General features: G+C 43.2%; 1 protein-coding gene across 1 annotated transcript in view; it reads right to left on the bottom strand.

Moving 5' to 3' along the window:
- LOC126263005 (serine protease easter-like) overlaps positions 1–20297 on the bottom strand; it is a 161463-nt gene that overhangs the window by 13826 nt on the left and 127340 nt on the right. Inside the window, exons 6-7 of the mRNA XM_049959970.1 lie at positions 7390–7488; positions 5949–6034 (exon numbers count right to left, since the gene is read on the bottom strand). Coding sequence (XP_049815927.1) covers positions 5949–6034; positions 7390–7488 — 185 coding nt within the window. The remainder of the gene's footprint in view (positions 1–5948; positions 6035–7389; positions 7489–20297) is intronic.

Here is a 20297-nt window from a genome sequence, read left to right as displayed (position 1 = left end):
CTAACCTAATGACAACACACACATCCATGCCCGAGGCAGGATTCGAACCTGCGACCGTAGCGGTCGCGCGGTTCCAGACTGTAGCGCCAGAACCGCTCGGCCACCAGCGGCCGGCGCTATCTGTATCGCTGAGGCGCGGAAGCCTACCCACCAACGGCATGGTCCACGTGGAGGGGGAAACAGTATATTAGAAATAATTTTTCCATCACGGAAAACTATCTGAAGCTTCCCATACATTAAGATTTCCTTGGAACTACAATATTCTTACATAAAAAAAAATTGATGTTGAACCCGAAAATTTTCTAATAACGGAAAACTGTCCTCCACTTAGCGTGGAGCCAGTCCATTTTCCTCAGTGCAGACTCTTTCCACTACAGTGCAGACTCTTTCGATATCTACATCTACTATTTTGTCTCGGAGTCTAACACAGTTCTCTTGTGGTCTTTTTGTCAGGAGGAAAGGATAAAATGGACTGCTACGTCGGTCTTTATCGTTCTTGTTTCCTATCATTCTCTTATTTACAGTATGGTCCGATGTTTATCTATTTTCTGACCAGATTTATAATTCTGTTTATTACTTATACGAAGAGTTTATGAACTAGAGATTGTCACTACCAATGGCTTACATGGTTTCACTCCCAGAAACATCAATGAAAGTTTACTCCTGCGTAGGAAAGTAAGATTATTGAGTTAACAGGTAGCAAGATTCCAATTTTGGCTAGAAACTGAGGCGACGTGTCGAATAGAGACAAATATGTTACGAAATTTTAGAGTAAAGTGCAACGGATGTAACCAAAACAACATCGGAACTGGTCTCGCGACGATCAGATGAGTTTTCTTCTGAGATGACGGTAGTTTCGGTATTCGAAATTCTACCGCGTTAACTCTAAGATAAAGGAAGGAATTATCCGAATGGGACGGTAATCGGTAGATGTGATACACATGTACAGACAAACGATTACAATTTCAGAACAATTGGACGATCGATTCAAAAGAAGAGCTTTGCAATCTGAGCAAATGAATAACGCGTTGGTCCATCTCTGACCCACTGCAAGCAGTTGTTCGGCTGAGCATTGGTTCACATTGTTAGATGTCCTCATGGGGATATCGCGGCAAATCGTATCCAGCTGGCGCCTTAGATCGTCAAAATCTCCAACTGGTTGGATCTCAGTTGGGGAGAGATTCGGTAACTTTGCTGGCCAAAGCAGGGTTTGAAAACCACAAAGACAAGCAATAGAAACTCTCGCGCCGTGTGCTGGCGGACACTATCCTGCTAAAACGTAACCCCAGTACAGCTCGCCATGAACTCGCCATGAAGAGCACATCGCTGGCACTCTCACGGCACAGCGGCACGTCGACGATATTCTGCGCCCCCTTTCGTTGTCCTCTATGGCCGGCCATCCTGGGCTTACATTTCAGCGAGTAATGTCTACCCCCACAGGGTGACACTTCCTACTGCTGGTCTTCGTCCTTGCCAAACCATGCCTTGGCCAGCGGGGTCGCCGGATCTCTCCCCAACTGAGAACGTTTGGAGCATTATGGGCAGGCCCTCCAACCAGCTCGGATTTTTGACGATCTAAAGCGCCGATTGGGTAGAACTTGACACGATATCCCCATGAAGACATCCAACAATTCTGTGACCCACTGCTAAGCCCAATAACTGCTTGCATAATGGTCAGAGGTGTACCAATGTATTACAAAGCTCTTTCTTTGGAATAAACCGTGCAATTTTTCTGAAATTGTAATCATTTGTTTTTCTCTACATGTACATCACACCTACCGATTTCTGTCCCATGGAATAATTTAATCGTGGTGAATCGCTTTTTTGTCTTAGAATGTATTTTAATATGTCTCCAGGCAGACAAATTGGTTATTTCATCTGGAATTTTGCCACACATTTGAACTTTTCGGTTTGCCATAGTTTATTTAGAAAAATGTGAATTAATAGGTGTATTATGAATATACAGGGAACTAATTTCACGGACTTTAATTTTCGTTAACAAATGGGGAATTTAACCCCTTCGGATCACGTGTTAAAATGCCACTTCTGGGACAAGATGTGCACCGGTCACGTATCTAGTCCACTTGGCGGTTTAACGGCGAGGGTCCACATCTACATCTACATATATACTCCGCTACCTACCAAGCGGTGTGTGGCGGAGGGCATAATTCGCGCCAAAGTCGTATTTCCTCCCCTCTGTTCCACTCGCGGATCGCACGAGGTAAAAACGACTGTCTGAACGCCTCAGTACGAGCTCTAATTTCCCTTATCTTTGTATGGTGATCATTACGCGATTTGAAAGTTGGTGGTAATGATATATATGCTCTACATCCTCGGTGAATATCGGATTTCGGAATTTAGTGAGCAGCCTCTTCCGTTTAGCCCACCGTCTATCTGCAAGTGTGACCTCTGCAAACTTTCTATGAGATTTGTAACACTCTCGCGATGGCTAAATGTACCAGTTGATAAGGGTCCCATACAGACAAACAATACTCTAAGATTTGAGACTGGACGAACTAACGTATTGTAAGCTATTTCCTTTGTTGAAGGACTGCATCGCTTCAGGATTCAACCAATAAACCGCAATATAGAGTTTTACTTACCCGTTACTTATGTAATCTGATCATTCCATTTGAGATCGTTTCGAATAGTCACACAAAAGCACTTGACGAATGTTACCGCTTCCAAAGACTGGGCATTTATTTTTTACTCGTACATTAATGGCGATTTTTGCCTTGTTATACGCAGTAGGTTACACTTACTACACTACTGGCCATTAAAATTGCTACACCAAGAAGAAATGCAGATGATAAACGGGTACTCATTGGACAAATATATTTTACTAGAACTGGCATGTGATTACATTTTCACGCAATTTGGGTGCATAGATCCTGAGAAATCAGTACCCAGAACAACCACCTCTGGCCGCGATAACGGCCTTGATACGCCTCGGCATTGAGTCACACAGAGCTTGGATTGCGTGTACAGGTACAGTTGCCCATTCAGCTTCAACACGATACCACAGTTCATCAAGGGTAGTGACTGGCGAATTGTGACGAGCCAGTTGCTCGGCCCCCATTGACCAGAGGTTTTCGATTGATGATAGAATGTGCTGGTCAGGGCAGCAGTCGAACATTTTCTGTATCCAGAAAGGCCCATACAGGACCTGCAACATGCGGTCGTGCATTATCCTGCTGAAATGCAGGGTTTCGCAGTGATCGAATGAAGGATAGAGCCACGGGTCGTAACACATCTGAATTGTAACGTCCACTGTTCAAAGTGCTGTCAAAGCGAACAAAGGGTAACCGAGACGTGTAACCAATGGCACCCCATACCATCACGCCGGGTGATACGCCAGTATGGCGATGACGAATACACGCTTCCAATGTGCGTTCACCGCGATGTCGCCAAACACGGACGCGACCATCATGATGATGTAGTTGAGTACACCATCGCAGACGCTCCTGTCTGTGATGCAGCGTCAAGGGTAACCGCAACCATGGTCTCCGATCTGATAGTCCATGCTGCTGCAAACGTCGTCGAATTGTTCGTGCAGATGGTTATCGTCTTGCAGACGTCCCCATCTGTTGACTCAGGGATCGAGACGTGGCTGCACGATCCGTTATAGCCATGCGAATAAGATGCCTGTCATCTCTACTGCTAGTGATACGAGGCCGTTGGGATCCAGCACGGCGTTCCGCATTACCCTCCTGAACCGACCAATTCCATATTCTGCTAACAGTCATTGGATCTCGATCAACGCGAGCAGCAATGTCGCAATACGATAAACCGCAATCGCGATAGGCTACAGTCCGAGCTTTATCAAAGTCGGAAACCTGATGGTACCCATTTCACCTCCTTACACGAGCCATCACTACAACGTTTCACCAGGCAACGCCGGTCAACTGGTGTTTGTGTATGGGAAATCTGTTGGAAACTTTCCTCATGTCAGCACGTTGTAGGGTTCGCCACCGGTGCCAACCTTGTGTGAATGCTCTGAAAAGCTAATCATTTGCATATCACAGCATCTTCTTCCTGTCTGTAGCACATCTTCGTTGTGTAGCAATTTTAACGGCCAGTATTGAAGTATGGGCCGGCCTGGATGTAGTTTTTAGGCGGTTTGCCTCATCTTACTCGGTGAATAACAAGCTGGTACCCAAGTTCAGACTCAGCTAAGTGATTTGCAAACATTCATAAAACATCGCCCATTTTCACATGACCGATCAAGATGGCGTAGTTGTTAGCACACTGGACTCCCATACGAGAGGGCGACGGTTCAAAGCCGCGGCCTGACATCCTGACGTACATTTTCCGTGATTTCCCTAAATCACTTCAGACGAATGCCGGGACTGTTCCTTTGACAGGGCTCGGCCCACTTCCTTCCCCATCATTCCCTAATCCGATGGTACCGATGACCTGCTGTCTGGTCCTCTCCCCCGAATCAACCAACCAACTTTCATATGTATATCACTAAACGCAGACATTTGGCTTACACATATTTTGTCACAGAGGGTAACGGCGTGGTGCAGGGAGGTCAACCGGCCAACTATTAAAAACTGGCCATGCCAAATCTGTTCACAAACATACCGCCACTTTGTGAAAAAACGCACGAGAAAAAGAAGCAGAAAACAAATTTTTAGAAGGCACACTCAAGAAAGCACCACGTCTTGGTTACTTAAGAAGTCTTCCCGTTGGGCTATGCTACAGTTGCAGCAATTATTCCAGTGAAGCAAAATGCGTCGTCTTCTCGGACAAAGACAAGACCTTTCGTTTCACATTATTTTGCCTGTTTGCGTCGCGGACCAGTGACGCAAAACTAGACTATAACAGAATCCACGAGCTCTCCCTTCTCTATGATTACAAAATATTGACTTGTAGATCTAGGCGTACGGGAAAACACACTGTGCCCTGTTTACACTCTCCCAGAACGGTTCGTATCATTACTTGCTGCATCTTTTTCGCAATTCAGTAGCGTCGAACGATTCCGATTTTTTATGTCGTGTCCCACGGCTGCAGCCTTCATATACAAGAAATTTACGGCAAATAAAGAACTGCAAAGTAAATCCACCGTCTTTTGGATATCATTTGCAAGTACTATTTTAGTGTGTGGATTTCGATCATTTCAGTGTCATAAGAGAAACATGAATTTTTGAAGTTCGTATTTCAGATGACTATTGATTTATTGAGACACCTGACTCTTCTGTCTCCATCAGACAGTTCGCCTCATTACTGAGATACTACATCCATTATGAGAAGCATAAGAGGGATTTAGTTGACAGTGTAATTGAAAGGCAATGGCTAAACGTCTCATTAGCTACTTTTGCAAATAAACTAAGGAGAATTCCTGTATTTTCTTCGGTGAGCACTGAGTACTTGGTCTCCCCCCCCCCCCCCGTATCAATCTCAATGTTATCTGCTTTTAGACTGCACTTTGGCCTTTGTTTCTGCTCACAGTCGAGATACTGGATTGGTCTTGTGCTCTTGCAGTTGGACAGTATGATCCAGTAAGGGTGACCGCGTTTCCAGTCTTATATTTTGTTCACATTCAGTTAATAAAATGCTAATACAGCGAATATAACCAAGTTACTCTTGTAAAAATCAGTTACTGAATAGTGGCCTGAAAATATAAAGATCTAGGTGTAGAAAAACGGTAGGAAAATCGTTGTACCTCTTTTAGTCATGAATTAACACTATATGATCTTCTGTAACAATTTTATAACGTTAATATTACAGAGAAATGTATGCTACATATCTCTAGGTACAGAGAATATTATTCCAATGCATGTATCCACAAAAATACTAGGCTCGGCACTTTTGCTGCTCATTCTAAAATAATCGATGTACACGCAAGTTTAATCCTGGAAAACCCTTTATACTACTTGGCTACACACGAGAATCCTTCATATCTAAGCAGAGGCTTGTACAAAGTCTAATCGCAATGTCCTCACCGTGCGCCGTCCGCTGTACACGCTTTTGCACTCTTCCTCCGTGACTGCGGGCACTGCGACCTTCAGCTTCACTGGGCTGAACGCACCTGCAACATATTAATGCTAGATATTACCCAATATTACAAAATAAGTACCACAATGTCCCGAGAAAAATAATCCTTAATTTTACGAAACTGCTGAAGGTGTAATTTATGAACAAAGAAAATGATTTTTCGTTACGTCATATAAAAGTGAAGTTAACTTGGATCACAATTTTGACAGAGAGAAACAACAAAAATTAAAAAAACATATTAGTGAAACAGCGTAATTTACAGCATCTTTTTGCGGGCATCAGCGCTATTTATCATTCTATAGCTATTAATATCATGACCATACTTTTACCGTTCTACCTTTCTATGAATGTCCTGTTAACCACCTGTAGAATTACTAACTACTGTTAACTACTTTTAAAATTATTTTTATGCGTCACTCTTATTTCTCCCTCGACATTGCCCTGTTTTTATTTTTTAGTGAAATATATGGGTCAAGGTTCTTTACTACAAAATTACAGAATGATATGTCTACTTTCTTCAGTGAATTAGCGTAATTTCTATGATGCAAATAGTGAAAATGTCAGATTCAGTATCACAGCTTCATTAGTGATGCATAGCTACCAGTTTTTCACTGCTTTTCTTCTGAATGAATTCCAGATTTACATTTTTGCGATTTCGTCCACTCTAGAGAAATATTGTTTGAAAGAAACTGGGACGTTTTCGATTGGTCACCGAGCGTATCGTTACAAATACAAAGAAAGTGCTCCGCGCAAAAACAAATTAAATTGAAGTATTAGAATTACAAAATGAAATTTGGATGCAGTAAGTAGTATTACAAAAGCGACAACACTGTGTACAGAAACAAAGGTAATAAAGAAAGTGAATAGTGGAACTGTGGGAGTAACATGCAATTCATATTTTAGGGACAATATAATTCTTGAAACACTGAATGGAATCCTTTGAATTCATGATACTCCTGAGCAGAACTTTGTTTTCATCATTAAAACATTAGAACCTTACTGTCCACTGATGAAAGCCATCTCATAGAATGAAAAATTAGTCTTAAATTCTCTTAAAGTGCCTGTAAAATGCAGAACTATATCACAAATTTTAACCTTAGAAAGCGCTGTGGAAAATGAAATAACTATTTATTCTGTCATTTATCAGATTTGGTTTATACCTAATCTCAATGCCTGCGTTCATTCATTGCTGCCAAAATTCATGCTGCTCATTTAAATCAGTGACTCGAGATCTTGCAAAAAATTCCTGTACGACTTGTTCAATGTTTTTTAAATGCAAATTTAGTAATTATCAGAAACTAAAGGTAATATGAGGTTATTTGCTCGTTTATTGACAGAAGTATAATAAGACTGAATCACAGTTCAGACACAAGACTGGCGGGTACTCACGTGACTCGGTCTTGCCCCAGCCAGCGACTACGAGGTCACGACCGGCGTAAGAGAGCTTTCCAGTGTTGCCCGGCGGCAGGCAGATAGGTCGGATGTAGTCTGCAAAGCCACCAAAGTTAATGAACTGCTCAAGGAACCACTTACACTACACTACACTACACTACACTACACTACAAGAGATGTGACACTTATTTCATAAAATATGTACCAGCTCAGACATTTCAAGGCGTCTGTGACGCTCTCCCACGATACAAACAAACCTTTTGTCATTCGCACGTCGACATAGTTTTTCCACTCTCTATACCCATTACTTGTTACATCTCGGTGTTTATCTTCGACGATTGAATCCAGTTATGATTGAAGGACTATGTACCGAGCAAAGCGCTTAGGGTACTGATCTAGCATCCAGAAGGGGCAGCGCTTAGTTCCCCACACGGCCATCAAGAGTTACGAGGTGTGTGAGAAAAGTAGGGCGACTGACAGCACTGCGAGCGATCTGCGTAGGTTGCTGATCGGTTCCTCGCAAAGTAACACGGCTGATTATCTCCCACGTCCCTACACCTGTGTGGCCTGAGCTTTAGTTCCATCACTAAGGCAGGTGACACAAGTTTTATGATTTCACCACTTTCTATACTGAAAGACGGATAAGAACCATATGATTTATAACTGACCAATTTCTTCAAACCACAAGCTCTTGGGTGTCCAACCTAACAACAAAGATAAAAGAAAGGTTCTGAGAAACAGGTGCTTGTCACTTTATGTTTCTTTTCATGATAAACACATTGCGTAATATAGTGTGTTGAGAGATGGTCAGGCCTGAAGAATTGGATGGAAGCCGTCCCATCAGACAATGAAATTCCACGCGAATCTGCTATAGCACCATTGTATGCAGGATGGATTTCCACTTACTGTTTAGCTTGTAGGTGAAGAACAGAGCACAATGGATGACCCAGTCCAGAGACCAGATGAATTCACAGCGGAACAGAACATAGAGTTGGCAGATTCTGAAATCGGTACTGTGGACTGCTTTCAGGTAGAACATTTTTGAAAAGTGTGTATATTATTAGTGTGGAAAATCAGCGATTTACTTAAGAGCAACATAGATGCTAGCCGATAATTAGATTGCAGAGACACAAAATCGAAAGCTGGCCCTAAAACTGTAAAGGTAGATCCAATGCGAATTTTAGAGAATACCAAGGGAGAGAGGACACTTTGATATATCCCTACTACGGGATACTTTGCTGCAATGCCTGATGTGTATGTTGGAGGGCGAATCGAGACACTGGTCATTCAGACTCGTTGCTGGAAGATGCCAGGTCTGCTCCAGGGAAGAATACAGCCGTCCGTATAACAGCCACTGTTTATCATTTCATTTGCACAGTGTGGAAATCACAATTTCTTGAAACCTATGGATTGATCTTGCAACACCTGACGATGAAACACATCAACATAGCCAAGTAAACGCCTGACTGCCAACATTCTGTTTGTATCAAAGTTATGGCTGACATCAAGCAAGGTGACTCTGAGATTACTGTTTACGCAATGGGAGTATTATGATTTTCTTTTTAATCTTAGTTTGTAATGAAAATATAGTAATTGGTTCCGTTAAGACACTCCAGAGTAAGTAGTTCTGTAAAGAGCAGCTAGTATTAATTTAGTCATGATGCGAAATAAGTACATTTCATAGAAATAAAAACAGTTACGATCGACTTTAGTCACATTCCTGCAGCTGCTTCCTATTACTTTTTACCGACTGAAAATGCCACAATTAAGTGTTTTACAAAAAATGGTTCAAATGGTTCTGAGCACTATGGGACTTAACATCTGAGGTCATCAGTCCCCTAGAACTTAGAACTACTTAAACCTAACTAACCTAAGGACATCACACACATCCATGCCCGAGGCAGGATTCGAACCTGCGCCCGTAGCGGTCGCGCGGTTTCAGACTGCAGCGCCTAGAACCGCTCGGCCACACTGGCCGGCGGTGTTCTACAATGCCAGAAAAAAATTTGTGCGCCATTTTAGAGCTTTCCAATTCACTCTGAATTTATTGTTGCAACTGTACATACGGAGTATACGAAATTATTACATTTACAGATCAATAGCACAAGCGATTCCGCGGTACCAGATATAGATCCATGCGGAAACATCCATATTGTTACGTGGTGTAGGCTTCACGGGTGGCAATGCACAACTGACTCTGGCATCCAGTCAATCTTATAGATGGCACAATTGTCCTTGGATACGTTGTGCCAAGCCTACTCGACCTGTTCACGTAGTTCTGTAAGGTTTGTTGGTCGACGAGTCGCAAGAGTCACTTCTCGTCCCATCAATTCCCATCCGTGCTCGACTGGAAACAAATCCGGAGATCGTGCTGGCCAGGGAAGTTGCTACACGTTGAGTTTCACGGGTAATGTGCAGCGGAGCATTGTCGTGTTGGAGCAACTCATGACCTATCTGTTGCAAGAACAGTGAAAGAACAGGTCTATCAGGTCTATCAACATTCTGCAAGAACTGGGTGTTGCTGAGCGTTCCCTCTGTGACGTATATATATATATATATATATATATATATATATATATATATATATATATATATTCGGTGCCTAGAGTGTCACGTCTTTAAGTGTCACATAATTTTTTGTTTTTAAAGGGTATCACTTAAGACTATTTCCATGGGTTCGCCCCTCAAATTTCTCCTTCACATCACAAAATTGTCGTCTGATGTAGTACAAACTGAAAAAATAAATTCCTTTTAAAGCACAGTTTAGTATATAATTTATATTCAAAACCTTACACCTGTGTCACAGAACAAATCCTACATCGAGAATACTTTACACAAGTTTAAGGGAAGAAATGCTTCCGATAATTATTACAGTATTTAAAGAACATAAAAATATGAACAGGCTTAAATGAACAAACAGTACATGAGACTATGTTAATCAATTCAACTGTAAAAAGCTAAGGAGCATATTATTATCAAAATGAGAAATATGCAAAAGTGAAATGCCAAAATGAGCACTTCTCAATTGGGAGTAAATCAAAACAATCAGAATGGCTGAAAGAGAGCACAATAACATGAGCCATAAACGAATAAGAGCTAAGCATCTAAGCAAATAAGAGAATAGGCAAAAATGAGATGCCAACAAAATGAGAGCTGGCCGAACTCCGTCGGGACTTATACAGGGTGTTACAAAAAGGTACGGCCAAATTTTCAGGAAACATTCCTCACACACAAGTTAAGAAAAGATGTTATGTGGACATGTGTCCGGAAACGCTTAATTTCCATGTTAGAGCTCATTTTAGTTTCGTCTGAGTGTTCTGTACTTCCTCGATTCACCGCCAGTTGGCCTAATTGAAGGAAGGTAATGTTGACTTCGGTGCTTGTGTTGACATGCTACTCATTGCTCTACAGTACTAGCATCAAGCACATCAGTACGTAGCATCAACATCATCAGGAACGTGGTTTTGCAGTCAGTGCAATGTTTACAAATGCGGAGTTGGCAGATGCCAATTTGATGTATGGATTAGCACGGGGCAATAGCCGTGGCGCGGTACGTTTGTATCGAGACTAGAGGTGTACATGTTCCGCTTTTAACCCGCCCATGCTTGCCCGGTGGCCAGGCGGGCAGGCCGCCGCGCGTTGTCAACAGAACGGGCAGGCTGCTTCACTCCCAGCCAAGCCAAGCAGAACCCAACCCGGGCAGGCTGCGGGAAACTTGCTTGCCTGCCCATATTACTGCTGAGCTGCGCTACCCAGCCGTTTAGTCTGCGCGCTTCATTGTCACACTATGAACGTTAATTAAAAGTTTTTATTTTACCTGAGCACCAAAAGACAAACCCTAACATTATATATGTATATTAATTTCAGGTCAAAAAATATTGGGTTTTACTTGTACATTCTTCCTTTACGCGTATATTTCGGGCTTATTATCTATATAAATAAAAATGAATTGCCAAATGCGTTAATAAGCGTAAAACTCGAGAACGGCTGGACCAATTCGGCAATTTTTTTTTTTTTTTGCTGTGTTCGTAATTCTCAGGACAAGGTTTTTATGAAATAAAATTTTTCGAAAATCGACCGAAAAATTGGAAAATTTGAGAAAAACTGAAGGTGTGTTTCCATTGTGTCCGTGTGTTTGTATTGTATACAATCTTGATGAAATTTTGCACACTATACCTTGAAACTAAGAGGAAGGTCACAGTCTACTCAAAATTTCGTAGGGTGCATGGCAGAGGTTACTTTACCTAACGGAATTCGACAAATTGTACGTTTTTATTCCGATCTTGATGAAATTTGGCATACTTGATATTCAAAGCAGGATGAAGGGCGCTGTCTGCTTAAAATTCTGAATGGTACATGGCGGAGGGTACTTTACTTACACACTTCTACACCAACCTACAGTTTTATGCCGATCTTGAAGAAATTTTGCACAAAAATGGCTCAAATGGCTCTGAGCACTATGGGACTGCTGTGGTCATCAGTCCCCTAGAACTTAGAACTACTTAAACCTAACGAACCTAAGGACATCACACACATCCATGCCCGAGGCAGGATTCGAACCTGCGACCGTAGCAGTCACACGGTTCCGGACTGCGCGCCTAGAACCGCGAGACCACCGCGGCCGGCAATTTTGCACACTTGACCATCAAGAGGAACATTACTGTCTACATAATATTTCGGAAAGTGCATGGAATAGAGTACCTTACAAAAGATTTTGATATCGTTTGCGGGTTACCATGAAATCCTTCACCCTCTATACTGCTAAATGGTCTCAGGTCCTTAGCACACATTTCGACGCCCTTTTCGGCCACTAAATCTTTGCCCTCTTTCAAGATATTTACGGAGTGGGGGAACTGCTTGTCAAATTTGCACACATGTCGTAACATACTCGAGGTTCCTAAATAAGTACTTAACAGCTTTTTACATAGTTTGCATTGAGACACACCTACCGATTTATTTGAAGCGGCCTCATAAACACACGAAAACGTTTCCTATGGGGCACTTGTTCTCTGTTTCGTTACCAGCATGTATTCGCCAGTTGTCAATTTTTTTTCAATCTCACTAAAGTCCGACCTATTCATTGTGCTGTCCCCACCGTTGCGATAAATGTACTGCCGGCTAACTACCTGGCTACTCTAGTCACGGTAGCTTGAAGCGCAACCTGTTGTCAGGCGCAGCAAGCTGAGCGGGTCCCGTGAAGCTTGACAGGCCTGCGGGAACCCAGGTAGCCCGGGCTTGCGGGAGCCCAGGTCGGTCGCATTACCCACTATGCCTCAGTACATGCGTACTCTTGTGTTTACGTCGCGGCAGGCTGACCTGCATGAATGGTTGCAGAGGAGCTAGGGGCAAGCAGGCTGCAATGGGAATTTGTACACCTCTGATCGCAATGCACTCTTTTCAACGCTCGCGGCGGCATCTAACGGCCCGTACGCAAGTTGTGCGATTGCTGTCGCAGGTGAACCCTTAATCTATGATGTTACACCTCCACAAACATCATAGGTGAACGAGAGTAGCAACGTATCGCAACCCAGATCATAAGGCCTTGGATGGGGCCAGAGTGTCTTGGACGAAGGCACTCTGCGGGACTGCGCTCACCAGGTGTACATCGTACGCGCAAAGGACCATCACTTGCGAACAGGCAGAATCTGCTTTCATCTCTGAAGTTCATGGCGGGCCATTCCAACCAGCAAGTGATCCTCTGGCGGCACCAGTCGAGCCGTGCACGTTTATGCCACGGCGTGAGTGGGAGGCGGGAGAGAGATGTGTGTGGCAGGAGTCCCAGTGCTAATAAGCAGTTCGCAACAGTTCGTGTTGACACGTCTGGGCTCACAAACTCTCTTACCTGTGCAGTGGTAGCTGTATGATCTGCACTGCTGTTCTTACAAAATGACTATCCTGACGGGCGTCTATGATGCGTGACGTCCAGAACGTCTTCTACGGGAGTGGGATACCACCAACGTTGTACAACTGACTCAGCACGTCCAACTTTTGTGGCAATTCTCCGAAAGGACCATCGCGCCACTCGAAAGGCCACAATTCGACCCTTTTCAAATTCGTTCAGTTGGCTATACGAAGCACAAGTGCGTCTCCGTGGCATAGTTGCCTGCTTGCTTCCACCACAGGGGGTCTTCTGGCTGTGAGCATTCCCTGTTAAAGGGTAGACACACAGATGGCGCTCTGGTAGCTACGCCACTACGCAGTCTGTTTGCGAACGACGTGAAACCATTACCAGTACATCTACTAACCACAGGTGGCATACGCCATCATCAGATCAAAAACGATGTTATCTTTCCAGGTGAATAATTTTTTTCCGCCAGTGTACTTACTATTACTAACTGTAAATTAGATTGTAAATAGGGATAATGTAGTACAGCCATCGCTATACAAATAGATTCAGTGTAGTACATAGACTCGAACATATGCCAGTACATGAATCCCGTTTCCACTATCGTTTCCTTTTTGGAGATCATTCGCAAAATTGTTACCTCATATTGACAGTCAGAAGCACGTTTCACTCACATTGTGATAGAAATTTTGTGACCGTGGCTTCCAGGTACTAATATCACCAGAACTGTAATGCGAAAGGCCTATACAACTTGTTTTCCGTTAGTTTTAATAAACAGCTCTTTGGAATAACTGAGGCATGTCTGTCATTGTGAGAGGTCAAAACTCTTCAGTTCAAACATCTAACATCTCTGAGAAGATGATATCTTACGCAGTATTTTAATTAATTAAAAGCATCTACATGAAAACATTTACGTTTCATACATGTTGCCACCACAAAATGGATTTCAGCTTCAGTACTCACACATAAAGCTATCGCTCGATATCGATAACGACGGTATGACACGTAATTTTTTATTTTGATAATATTACGCTAGGTAGTGTTCCAGCCTATGAATCATGAGAACTTTGCTTCGTAGAATGTAACAGATTTGTATCGTTTCCAGAACCTAACACCAGAAATAGATTGCTTCTACAAAATTTCTCATCTCTTTGATTTCTCCACCGCACTGGGTGGAGATAGTCAATGTGTCTCAACTGTAAACGACGGTGTTACCGATTTATTCAGAGTACTCAGATCACACAGTATTATTTGCACTCGTTCAGTGCAACGGTACTGGTGCCAATCTGAACAGAAATGAACGGTCAGGAATAGGACAAAAATATGCAGATGCCACGAGATATGCGTGCTTGAACATAACTGCAGACGCTAGAAAAACCTGGGTGGCGCTGTTGTATCTGACCGCGGACGGCACATGTGCAATGTTCTCAATACGTTGTAAGCGTCAGCCGTCGTCAGAACCGTGTTCTGTGTAGATGTGAGTGCATTATGTCGGAGATAACTGAATTCGAACGTGGGCAAATTGTTGTTGCTCGTATGGTGGACGCTTCCGTAACCAAGGGAGCCGAAGTATTTGGTGTTCCAAAAGGCACCACAGACAGGGACAGTATACATCACCCGCTCAATCACGACACGGACATATTGAGTGATCGTGACAAATGGTCATCCAGGAGGTTTGTGACGAAAAGCAAGAGGTCGACAGCTGCAGAAGTTACTGCAAAACTGAATATCGCACTTGTGAACGATGTCAGCGCCAAAACACCGCGAAGTGGGCTCCAGAAGCAGGGAACTGTAGGGTAATATGGGATTTCAAAGCCACTTATCAGTGGTGCAAACGTCCATAACAGGAAAAAGCGGTGCCGAAACCATAAAACCTGGACTGTAGAGCAGGTGATTTCGTCCGATAAGTCTTGTTACATACTGTTTCCAGCTTACGACCCAAGAGTGAAACATGGCATGGGTTCAATGATGATTTGGGGAGCCACATCACGGTATTCCACGGGCGCCATGATTACTCTGGAAGGTTGGATTACTGCCAAGAACTGTGTGACCATTCTGACTGAACAGTTGCGTCCCATAAGAATATTTGTTCCTGAATGGTGATTCTGTGTTACACGGCGACTGGGCCTCTGCTCACACAGCTCGCGTCCTCCAGGATTGGTTTTTTGAGCGCGAGGCTAAATTTTCGCTATCTCCCCTGTCCATCACAGTCACCAGATCTCACTAATATTGAGTCATTGTGGTCTACTTTGGAGATTAGTCTTCCTCCGTTAGCGTTATCTGAACTTGCCACTATTCTGTTGAAAGAATGATTCAAGATTCGCGTGAAAACCATGCAGGATCTGTATTTACCAAGACGAGTGGAAACTATTTTGAACGCTAGCTGGTTTCTTAAACTGTATTAGACATGGTAGAGTGTCGTGTTTATTTTTGCCCAACCCCTGTATCATTTATTGATTGCTTGGTGTTGAGTATTCTGAATCTATGACAGCCATGAACAATTTTAGTCGCTGCAACACCATGTGTAACAACGCCGCATCACGGTGCTATTGAGTACATTCTCGGGTCATCAGGTTTCGGCGACACCACAGCCATTACGACAGCGGGTTAGGCTGTTTCCCGCCGACGGAAACCTTTATCGCTAAGCGTGGACCACACATCCCGGTGCATTACGAAAGCTCTGTCCACGCGTGACGCCTGACTTGGAAAAGCTGTTCGTGTAGCATTAACCGTCATGATAGCTAAACTTCCTTGATTGATGTCAACTATTGCCTAATGATGGAGTTTGGGAGAACATAACATCAATTATGAATTTAAATACCTTTGAAGGAAGGCATTGTAGCTAAAGAAGATTCTATATTTTTGTATTAAGCTGTATGTTTATCCTTGTTCTTCGCTTACCACTTCCACTCACGTTTATTTTTCAAATCCACGTTTAAATAACGCTGTTGCAGAATTCTCTAAGAATGTGTCTTTGAGAAATTATTTTTTTTCTCCATTCGTGCTTGTTTTCTTCGTATGCTGAGATCTAGAAATCTCGGGATAACACATACAGGTGAAAGCAAATGAAGCTCCAGTTTTGATGGTTTTGCTCATTTTTCGAGGCTTCGCGAAACGTTACATATGGCAAATATACACTAATCCTGCTAGTACTTTCATACTGGTAACATAGGAAGGTCTAAAATTTTATGCCTGCTTTCTTAGTATTGATCATTTTATTGTTTTATGTTTCCGTAAAAAGCTTTTTTTGCATTGTCATACACCTATCCTCTTTTTGGTCCCAGTGAAGGCAGATTTACTACGTTTTTCAGTATTACACTACTGGCCATTAAAATTGCTACACCACGAAGATGACGTGCTACAGGCGCAAAATTTAACCGACAGGAAGAAGATGCTGTGATATGCAAATGATTAGCTTTTCAGAGCATTCACACAAGGTTGGCGCCGGTGGCGACACCTACAACGTGCTGACATGAGGAAAGTTTCCAACCGATTTCTCATACACAAACACCAGTTGACCGGCGTTGCCTGGTGAAACGTTGTTGTGATGCCTCGTTCAAAATGGTTCAAATGGCTCTGAGCACTATAGGACTAAACATCTATGGTCATCAGTCCCCTAGAACTTAGAACTACTTAAACCTAACTAACCTAAGGACATCACACAACACCCAGCCATCACGAGGCAGAGAAAATCCCTGACCCCGCCGGGAATCGAACCCGGGAACCCGAGCGTGGGAAGCGAGAACGCTACCGCACGACCACGAGATGCGGGCTGTGATGCCTCGTGTAAGGAGGAGAAATACGTACCATCACGTTTCCGACTTTGATAAAGGTCGGATTGTAGCGTATCGCGATTGCGGTTTATCGTATCGCGACATTCATGCTCGCGTTGGTCGAGATCCAATGACTGTTATCAGAATATGGAATCTGTGGGTTCAGGAGGGTAATACGGAACGTCATGCTGGATCCCAACGGCCTCGTATCACTAGCTGTCGAGATGACAGCGATCTTATCCGCATGGCTGAAACGGATCGAGCAGCCACGTCTCGATCCCTGAGTCAACAGATGGGTACGTTTGCAAGGCAACAACCATCTGCACGAACTGTTCGACGACGTTTGCAGCAGCATGGACTATCAGCTCGGAGACCATGGTTGCGGTTACCCTTGACGCTCCATCACAGACAGGAGCGCCAGATGGTGTACTCAACGACGTACCTGAGTGCACGAATGGCAAAACGTCATTTTTTCGGATGAATCCATGTTCTGTTTACAGCATCATATGGTCGCATCCGTGTTTGGCGACATCGCGGTGAACGCACATGGAAGCGTGTATTGGTCATCGCCTTACTGGCGTATCACCCGGCGTGGGTGCCATCGGTCACCTCTTGTTCGCCTTGACGGCACTTTGAACAGTGGACGTTACATTTCAGCTGTGATACGACCCGTGGCTCTACCCTGCATTCGATCCCTGCGAAACCCTACATTTCAGCAGGATAATGCACGACCGCATGTTGCAGGTCCTGTACGGGCCTTCCTGGATACAGAAAATGTTAGTGCTGCCCTGGCCAGCACATTCTCCAGATCTCTCACCAATTGAAAACGTCTGGTCAATGGTGGCCGAGCAACTGGCTCGTCACAATACGCCAGTCACTACTCTTGATAAACTGTGGTATCGTGTTGAAGCTGAATGGGCAAATGTACCTGTAGACGCCATTCAAGCTCTGTCTGACTCAACGCCGAGGCGTATCAACGCCGTTATCACGGCCAGAGGTGGTTGTTCTGGGTACTGATTTCTCAGGATCTATGCACCCAAATTGCGTGAAAATGTAATCACATGTCAGTTGTAGTATAATATATTTGTCCAATGAGTACCCGTCTATCATCTGCATTTCTTCTTGGTGTAACAATTTTAATGGCCAGTAGTATACGTCTAATTCCTTAATTTGTGGCTATTTCAGTTGATCGGCACGATCTTAGATTTATGATATTAAGATTGAGGTCATTAGTCATATGTAACGTAAGTAGAGGAGGGGGTAATCCTTTCTGTACATGGCACCTGGGTTAATGCTCAGTGTGGTGGAGATGAGCGTGCACGTCCGTAGGAGGTTTTCCCGATCGATGTGGCACAGAGTGAGAACCTATACATTATGTATGATATTTCAGCGTGTTTGTAAACAAGGCGAACGTCATGAAGTAGCAAAGAAAAAAAATATGCTCTAGAAAACAGTCTGCCTAAGGTAGTCGAAGAGCAATTCACATTAAGAGAACGTACTTTCACACAGAGGAGATGGCAAAAACACAGAGAAAACGGAAAGCAATGTTCGATAGTTACCTGCGACACCTTTGATCATAGAACATAGCCCAGCAGGATATCACTCGAAGAGGTTAAAAGCTAATAAACACAAATCACGGAACAATCTCAGTCATATTTACGTGCGTCAGGAACTTCCCGAAGATGATAAGCGATAAGGAGAGCAGGTCAGAAGAAGGAATGGAAGCAGCTGGTTTAATAATCATACACATGAATAAAAATAATTCCTGTACTGCGATTTATACCCGTCCGGCACATTTTCTCTAGTATTGTAGCAGATAATTGCAAATCAGTTTTTCATCTTGCAGATGGAGACAACACCAACGAATACTGCTCTTAGTGTTTCTTGTATGGTCCAGAGTACACAGAAGAATCCGGTTTGTTTCTTGCGACAAAATAAGTTTTCTAATGAAATTTTTAGATGTGTCTTCCATACAGCTGTTCCGCATTGGCTTAGCGCAACGTTCAGTTTAACGACATTTCCTGTGGTACACGCCATAATGTTGAACATGTGTCCTCCGCGTCCTCATCCGATTTGTTACGCCTGGCGTGTCGTGTTGGCCCGCGCCACGCTTTCTGTCCGCCCGCTACCGCTGCTCAGCGCGCTGCCCAGTTGTTGCTAAGTGCTGCCTTTTCTAGGTATATTGCGGCACCTTTTAGCGTAAATCGTTAAACAGTCGCACTAGATTGATTTGGACCGCTCTATAATACGAACACAAAAAATTTTATTTAAAAATTTATCAGTAGTTTGAACCGGTTAGGAATGGTTATGTCTTACAATTAGTGTGTAAAAATGACTACTATATTAAATTCTGTCACGGCTGAAATAAGTGATATCTTTGCAGTTACGTGCTTATTCGAGCAGTATATTAGTGTTGGCAATATGAAAGATTGCTAATGGATTGCAATCAACCTGTAGGCCCTAACTATAATAATTTTTTTGTTGCGTCAACAGTTTTCTGACTGGTTTGATGTTGCCAGCCACCAGTTCCTCTTCTGTGCCACCCTCTTAGTCTCAGAGTAGCACTTGCACCTTACGTCTTCAATTATTTGTTCGGTGTATTCCTACATCCGTATACACCTAAGGTTTTCACTCTTTGCATCTCCGTCTAACACCATGGACGTTATTTCGTGCTGTCGTAATACATGCCCAGTCATATTGTCCCTTCTTCTTCGCCGTTTTTGCGGAAACTTCTTCATCCCTTATCTTATCGGTACACTTCAACCTCTATAGCACCACACGTCAAACGCTACAATTGTCTTCTTTACCGGCTGTTCCGCTGTCCATAATAAACTAACGTACAATTCAGTGCTCCAGATATACACTTTCAAAAATTTCTTCCTTGTATTAAAGCCTATATTTTATACTAGTAGACTTACAGTGGCCCCATTTTCCTCCGATAGTATGCCTTCAATGTCTTCCTTGCTTCGTCCATCACGGGTTATTTTGCCTCCAAAGTAGCAGAACTTCGTGGTCGCCAGTTTTGATTGAGTTTATACAGTCACATTTCTGCTACTCCACATTACTATCGTCTTTTTTCGTTTTGCTATCAATCCATATTCTGTACTCGTTTGACTGTTAATCCTGTTCAACAGGTCCTATAATTCTTCTTCAGTTTCACTGAGGATAGTAATGTCATCGGTGGACCTTATTCTTGATATACTTTCATTCTTAATTTTAATCCCACTTTTGAACCTTTGTTTTATATCCGTCATTACTTCTTCTGTGATGAATTGAACAATAAAGAC

The sequence above is a fragment of the Schistocerca nitens genome, chromosome 1, assembly GCF_023898315.1.
Source record: "Schistocerca nitens isolate TAMUIC-IGC-003100 chromosome 1, iqSchNite1.1, whole genome shotgun sequence".
NCBI classification, from domain to species: domain Eukaryota; kingdom Metazoa; phylum Arthropoda; class Insecta; order Orthoptera; family Acrididae; genus Schistocerca; species Schistocerca nitens.
The sequence above is the reverse complement of the archived record's forward strand: the minus strand, read 5'-3'. Positions and strand labels throughout refer to the sequence as shown.